The sequence below is a fragment of the Cydia pomonella genome, chromosome 8 (assembly GCF_033807575.1).
Source record: "Cydia pomonella isolate Wapato2018A chromosome 8, ilCydPomo1, whole genome shotgun sequence".
NCBI classification, from domain to species: Eukaryota; Metazoa; Arthropoda; class Insecta; order Lepidoptera; family Tortricidae; genus Cydia; species Cydia pomonella.
The window spans coordinates 15,399,929-15,406,735 of record NC_084710.1 but is presented as its reverse complement, the minus strand read 5'-3'; the positions used below and the strand labels follow the sequence as shown (position 1 = coordinate 15,406,735).

At 35.7% G+C, this 6,807-nt stretch overlaps 2 protein-coding genes across 2 annotated transcripts; one reads left to right on the top strand and one right to left on the bottom strand.

Moving 5' to 3' along the window:
* The first annotated feature begins 965 nt into the window (after window positions 1-965).
* Window positions 966-4,964, top strand: LOC133520673 (inositol polyphosphate 1-phosphatase). The gene is made up of 4 exons (XM_061855272.1): window positions 966-1,619; window positions 2,280-2,430; window positions 3,405-3,607; window positions 4,644-4,964. Exons 1-4 carry the CDS (start codon window positions 1,172-1,174, stop codon window positions 4,871-4,873), a joined length of 1,032 nt encoding a protein of 343 aa, XP_061711256.1. The 5' UTR covers window positions 966-1,171; the 3' UTR covers window positions 4,874-4,964.
* On the bottom strand, window positions 4,843-6,517 carry LOC133520674 (RNA-binding motif protein, X-linked 2-like). The gene is made up of 5 exons (XM_061855273.1): window positions 6,360-6,517; window positions 6,129-6,281; window positions 5,907-6,036; window positions 5,402-5,551; window positions 4,843-5,160 (listed from the first exon to the last, which is right to left on the bottom strand). Exons 1-5 carry the CDS (start codon window positions 6,371-6,373, stop codon window positions 5,074-5,076), a joined length of 534 nt encoding a protein of 177 aa, XP_061711257.1. The 5' UTR covers window positions 6,374-6,517; the 3' UTR covers window positions 4,843-5,073.
* Window positions 6,518-6,807: the final 290 nt, after the last annotated feature.

Here is a 6,807-nt window from a genome sequence, read left to right as displayed (position 1 = left end):
ATATACAGTGATGGCACTGTTAATAGTTTAAGCTCTTTGAATAAAGGTTTACAAGGTTAGTAGATATTATTATATGCACCGAGTTACCCCATATCAAAACCCCCTGGATTATGCTATATGGCAGGTTATTGAGGAGAAAGCCTGTAAACCCCACATAAATATTGACTCCCTCAAGCGGGCCATAGTTAAGACAGTGACGGAGTTAGACATGACAATCGTGCGTGCCGCTATTGATGACTGGCCTCGTCGTTTGAGGACCTGTGTCAAGGCCAGAGGAGGTCATTTTGAATGATATTGTCATTTGTAATTCCTGATTTTGTGTACTTCATTTTAATATATAGTTTATTCAACTTTCGTTCGTGTAATTTATTTAGATAAAGATTATTGCAGTAACAGAATTTAGTAACCAACTAAGTATATCTAGTCTGACCCTGTGCAGGCTTTGCATCGACAAAGCGGGAAAGTGCCAAGGTGCCACTATTAGAGCTACTTTAGTCTTACTCTAAAAACCTTTGATCTCGGGTTAAGGACATAATTGTGGCATTATCTATGAAAAGGGACCTTATTGCCGATGGCGCTTACGCCGCACTGCGTCGCGCAGCGTTGTATTTGTATCGAAGCATCGTTTATATTATAACGGCGGAAGCGCCATCGACAATAAGGTCCCTTTTCATAGATAACGTCACAATTAATAGGAAAAAAAATTTATTATCAAATAAATTCAAATGAAATGTATTCAGTATCAATGACATCTATTTGACAATAAACGAACAACGACTAAGCTAAAAAGTAAGATGGTGCGCCAGAGATGGCGCTCTAAAAGCAGGGTAGATTAAAGAGTTATAAAAATATAAAAATATTTTAAATTCTAATGAAAAGCTTTAAGTGTAATTTTTTTCTTTCAATATACTGAATAAAAATGATAACAGTATTTTTTTTACCTGACACAGCGAGTAGAAATTGGACCCTTATCATTGTTTGCTATTGTCAATGTCAAATCTCTGTTTGTTTATTTTATATTACAGTTTTCATTCTTTTACTTTCAGATATTGAATTGAAACCGAATTTGAAAGTGCGCGTGCGTGGGAGAAATTCATTGGCGCAAATAACTTAATTATGTATTTTTGAAACTAATCGATAAAACTAACCTGTGCATACATGGTTCTTTAAAATGGCAAATGTTTTGGAAGCCTTAATTTATGCATCTGAACGAGCCGCCTGTATTGCGAGATATTGTGCAGCTAGCTTAAGTGACGAGAACCTCGTTGTTACTGAGAAATCCGGCGACGAAGCCAACAGCCGTTTTGAGCATGATTTCAAGACCATTGCTGATGTTTTAGCCCAAGAAGCTGCTAAAGTAGAGATAGGTCACCACTGCCAAAACCTTGTTAGTAGTGTTTGGGGTGAAGAGTGTGGAGAAATCAACGGTCACTCTATCAAACTCGGAGACAATATTGATAAAACAGCTCTTCTATTAAGCCAAATTGTTCCAAAGGAGCAAGCACTTAAACTCGCTGAAGGTTGCCATTGTGAATTAAATCCAAAATTATTTGGCGAATTACCATATGACCTTCCCGCTATAGATGATGCTACGTTAGGTGTCTGGATAGATCCCATAGGTATGTATATATTTTTCATTGTAGGGTCAGCATCAAAAGTAGCAGATGAAACAACGCACCAAAAGTATCTGACATCACAGATAACTTATCCAAATATAGATAAATTCCTAAAATTCACGTTCTAAAGTATATCTTTTACAGTCCCAGCTGTTCTATATTAAAGACATCACTTTTTGTTAAGCTGTTACACAATAGTAGATACTTTATGAAGCGTTGTTTGATCCGCTACTTTTGATGCTGACTGTACCACAATAGTTGCCAAGTAAAATTCTGAGGTTGTTCCATCTTCAATAGCAACTCCATGTACCTGCTGCACATTAGCATTAAATGTATAGACTACTAACCACTACCACTGAAAATAAGGATCATCAATATTAAACATCACCCCTATATAAGAGTAGACATTTTAAAAGTTTGTGGGATTACCTAGTACAGGGGTTAGCAAACCGTGACTCAGTGAGGCTCTTTAAAGGTATGATTGTGGCTCTTCAAGCAACCTAAAAAATTACATTTCGTTTAGACCTCTGAAAACAACACAACACTGAGATTCCTAAAACTGGTGAGTTCGACTGCAGTTGGCCCTTCTCAAAAGTTTGCCCACCTAGTTCTCACTACATCAGTCATACACTTCTTTTGATATTCAATCTTTTCCATTTGTAGATGCCACAGCGGAATTTATAGCTGGAGTGAAGAACAAACACAGAGCAGACAGTGAATCAGGCCTATCTTGTGTCACAGTTCTAATAGGTGCATTTGTGAAAGCCACTGGGGAACCTGTGATGGGGGTTGTCAACCAACCATTCTATAATAAGTATGTAAATTATGTAGACAAGATAATAGCATAATGAGCTTGTTAATTCTTAATTAAGAGGATAAAAAAAAAAATAGCCTTTATTTACAGAAAAAAGAACAGTAGGAACTATCTCTCTATTATCTCCCATCTTTTGTATTCTTTGCCTGCTTGCCCTTCGGCAAAGGCCTCCTCCAACCTTCTCCACTCTCTCCGATCTATTGCCACTCTGCTTCAGATACGGCCAGCTACCTGCGCGATTTCATCATCCCATCTCATTAGAGGTCTCTTTGCTCCTCTCTCTCCCTCTCTTGGGTACCATTGGGTGACTCGCTTGCTCCATTTATCTGTGCCTCGGATGATATGGCCAGCCCATTTCCATTTAAGTCTTCTAATTTTTATGGCAATGTCTTGGACTTTCGTCCTATTCCTAATTAGGGTGTTTCGTAGCCGGTCAGTCTTCCGTACACCTATCATGCTCCTTTCCATGGCATGCTGGCAGCATTCTAGATGGGATGTAGTAGCTTTTGTCAGGGCCCAGGTCTGACTACCATACATTAGGACGGGAAGAACACATGTGTTAAATAGTTTACCCTTTATCTTAGAGTGGAGTTGTTTATCTTTGAAGACTTCTTTCAGGGACCAGTACCTTTTCCACCCGTTCACTATTCTTCTCTCTAGTTCTTTCTCTATTAAGAGGATAAGTGTTTCAAATTAAGTAAGTAAATAATTCTGGATGTTGTTGTGTATAGCTACTCATATTATAAATGCGAAAGTAACTCCGTCTGTTACCTCTTCATGCTCAACTGATTAAAATGAATTTGGTATGGAGATAGTTTGAGGCCTGAGGAAGAACATAGCATAGTTTTTATCAATATCATCATCTGACACAGACGGAGTCACGGGCAGAAGCTAGTATGTATTTTTGATGTTTAAAAGGCTAACTTGATGTAGTATCCAACTTATCTTACTAATTTAATAATTGTTCTTTGCAGTGGTAATGGACGCATATTATGGGGTGCAAGCTACAGTGACTATGGCAGGATGGGAGGATGTGAAACACCAAGTTCTCACAATGACAACACTGTGCTTGTTAGTGGCGCTGAATCACCCGAGCTAGTAGAGAGATTCAGGTCCCGCGGGTGGGAGGTTAAACCAGCTAAGGGATGTGGTCATAAACTTCTTAAAGTTGCCTTGGGTATGTTACATAGCGATTTTCAATTTTATTCAGAGACCATAATTTCATATCCGCAACGCAGGCTTTGTCAGGTAAACACAAACTCACTATCAGTTACAGGCTTCATCACAAAACAATACAGCAGTAAAATCTGCAACAGGCTTTGTCAACAGTTTTTAATTAACATGGACACTTTTCATATATTTCGACTTAAGTCCAAACCTGGATTTTTTGCCGAAACCGAAATAGAAGGAAACTTACAAAATTGTACTTTCGGTACGCAATCCAAAAGTACAATCTTGTTAGTTTCGGCGCGGGGTAAGTAATACAAGATATAAGAACATATACGATAATATTCATGTTGTATACGCTCACATGGTATAAACTTGATTTGTATACTGTTCAAGTTGTATAACGAACGTTTGGTTTAACATCAAAATATCTATTTTTGTTAAGTATAAGTAACGTTATTTAAGTATAATATCATTATATATAACGATCATTATGTATAACGTCCATAATATCTAAGATTTATAATGTATATTACTCAATGCATCTAACACCAAAATGCATAATGCTCATATAGAATAATTGCGCCTGAAATTGTTTTAACCAGTGTCGCAGTTCTAACCTAACTTACTTTTCTGGCAACAGCTTGTTTTGTATAGGGGTAGCAGTTATAACCTATTTAGTATACCATACGCTATTATATTTTACAATAATTATACTAAAAGATAGTATATACTATGATCGATATACGTTATATACATAGAGTATTTGAGTGTTATACATGATATCATTATACAAAATGAGTACTTATTATGTTAATTGACCGTTATTCCTAATAAAAATATCGATTTTGTTGTTATAGCAAACGTTCATTATATCTTGTGAACGTTATTTAAATGAAATTATATATTATGTAGTTATATCTCATGGGACGCACCCTTCGGCGCGGCAGTTTTTTGGTTGAACAAAATGGAAATCTTAAAGAAGAAAGACTCAGAAAGTAATGTTGAGTTTTCTCAAGTTTAAAATTTAATTCTCATGTTTTTAGGTGAAGCTGCTGCATATGTTGTGACAAAAGGAACAACATTCTATTGGGACACCTGTGCCCCACATGCTGTCATTAAAGCAAGTGGTGGGGACATACTCTCCTGTGCGACTCTGACTCCTGTTACTTATATGACTAACACTGAGAAGGCCCACTGCAACTCTGATGGTATAATTGCTTACAGTCAACAAAAAGTTCTGTATGGAATCAAAACGGTCTTTAATAAAACTTGAGTGTCAAACTAAACATAAAAGTAATGCCTTACGAGTTATGAGACATTAAATTTGTCTTTCCAATAATCAGAGAAAATATTCTTAAAAATAACTTATCTTTTTATTAACATTGATCTCTTGTTATAGTATTTTCATGTCTTGTGCATTGTGTGAATGAAAGTTAAATTATTTAAATTAGTTTTAGAAGATTATTTATTAATCTAGTCACTAGAATCAGAACTTCTACTTCTTTTCTTTTTCTTCTTTTTGCTCTTTTTGACTTTTTCCTTTTTTTCCTTGACTGGTTCCTGCAAGTAAATGTTATTTTATAGTAAATATTTGATGTCAATGTATAATATTGATAACAAGCACAGATCTACATTTTGGTAGAAAATAGGTGGTGGTATCTGAAATATTGATTTGGATGCTCAGTTAGGTCTGTTAGGTGAAAGATCTCCAGTATCTGTGCTGTTAATAAATAATGAAATATATTTATTAATTGATAATGTAAAAAACATCATAAATATGGAATATATGTTTAAACCTTACTTGTTTTATTGTGACTGGTTCAGCTTTCGGTACAGCAGGAGCACACCCCTCATGTCGCAGGGCTGCTGTGACATCATCAACTTTACTCATATCAGCATTTGGTGCTCGGTATGACTCACAGTGGTCTACTCTCACAGTGCGACCTAAGATCTGAAACATTAATATATGATTGTTAAAATGTCCCAAACTTATGAGAATCTACAACTATCTTTAAAGAGGTGTTTTTTTTAGTTCAACAAGGTGCAAACTATCTATGTCCTTGGCATTTTCCCTGCCTCCTCCATGCAGGCTGGATTTCGAGAAAGCCTTTAAGTTCTTATATTATGTGGCCAGGCTTCATATAGACTACATTCAATATTCATGAGACTTCATAATATAAATCAGATGACCTTGTTTTTCTTTGAGACTTGTTAACTAAAGTGCTCAATTGTCTCAAAAATGATAAAGTAATTCTGTAATTATTCTTTAAAAAGGTACCTAACACTGTTAGAATTGTAAGGGGTACCTTGATTCCATTCAAATTGTCAACAGCAAGGATAGTTGAGCGTTGGTCTTCATAGCATATAAATGCGAAGCCCCTCGATTTACCTGTGGCTTTGTCTCTTACCAGGTTTATATTAACCACTTCTCCGTATCTGAAATGATACAGAAAATTTTGTAATAACGCTTAAACTAATAATTTTATCCTCTCTGCTAGGTTTCAGTTAAACTTTAGAATAATACTTACTGTGAAAACACACAAATGATATCTCCCTCGGTCAAATCATATGGCAGGCCGCCGACAAATAACCACGCACTGTCTTTGTACTGATCGTGCCATGAAGATTTGGAGTTGCCGGCTAGTTCTTGCTTGCTTAATTTTAACACGTTCTTGACATTGCTGGAAGAAAACAAAATGTATTTGCTATACAGGACATATACAATTTGTAAAAAAACCTGTTTAGTGTTTGATACTAACGTCATAGGATTCATCGTGATCTATGTTTTTACTTAACATCTAACCGACAAATAGTGAAATTGATTTGCATCACAGTTTAGGTAATGAAAATAAAACATCCGTCCCTCTTTTCATTTTCTGAAATAAAATGTCACTGTCAAGCAAATTGTTATTTGACATCAGTGTTGCCAGGTAAGTGGAAGAGAATTATCGTATTTGAGTGTCAAAACTATCGTACCGATGAAAAAATTATCGTACGCCTATCAAAAAGGCACTACTCCCAAAATTCCTTGCAAAATAAGCTTACATATCCAATGTATAATCAATATCAAACAAACAAATAAAAACAAAAAACGCAATTTTCGTCTTGCGCAAAAATCTGTTTAATAATTGTGTATTTTTGTGATAGATCCAAACGATTAACAAGAAATTTCGACATTTTTAACGTAAATCAAGGAGCCGAATACCC

Excerpts from the sequence above, each read along its gene's own strand:
- LOC133520674 (XM_061855273.1), bottom strand. Across the intron at positions 5,552-5,906 it reads ACAATTTGAATGGAATCAAG|ATCTTAGGTCGCACTGTGAG; the intron begins GTACCCCTTACA and ends TTAATGTTTCAG. Across the intron at positions 5,161-5,401 it reads AACCAGTCACAATAAAACAA|GAACCAGTCAAGGAAAAAAA; the intron begins GTAAGGTTTAAA and ends ATTTACTTGCAG.
- LOC133520673 (XM_061855272.1), top strand. The coding sequence starts at position 1,172 with ATGGCAAATGTTTTGGAAGCCTTAATTTATGCATCTGAACGAGCCGCC. Across the intron at positions 2,431-3,404 it reads AACCAACCATTCTATAATAA|TGGTAATGGACGCATATTAT; the intron begins GTATGTAAATTA and ends TGTTCTTTGCAG. Across the intron at positions 3,608-4,643 it reads ACTTCTTAAAGTTGCCTTGG|GTGAAGCTGCTGCATATGTT; the intron begins GTATGTTACATA and ends TCATGTTTTTAG.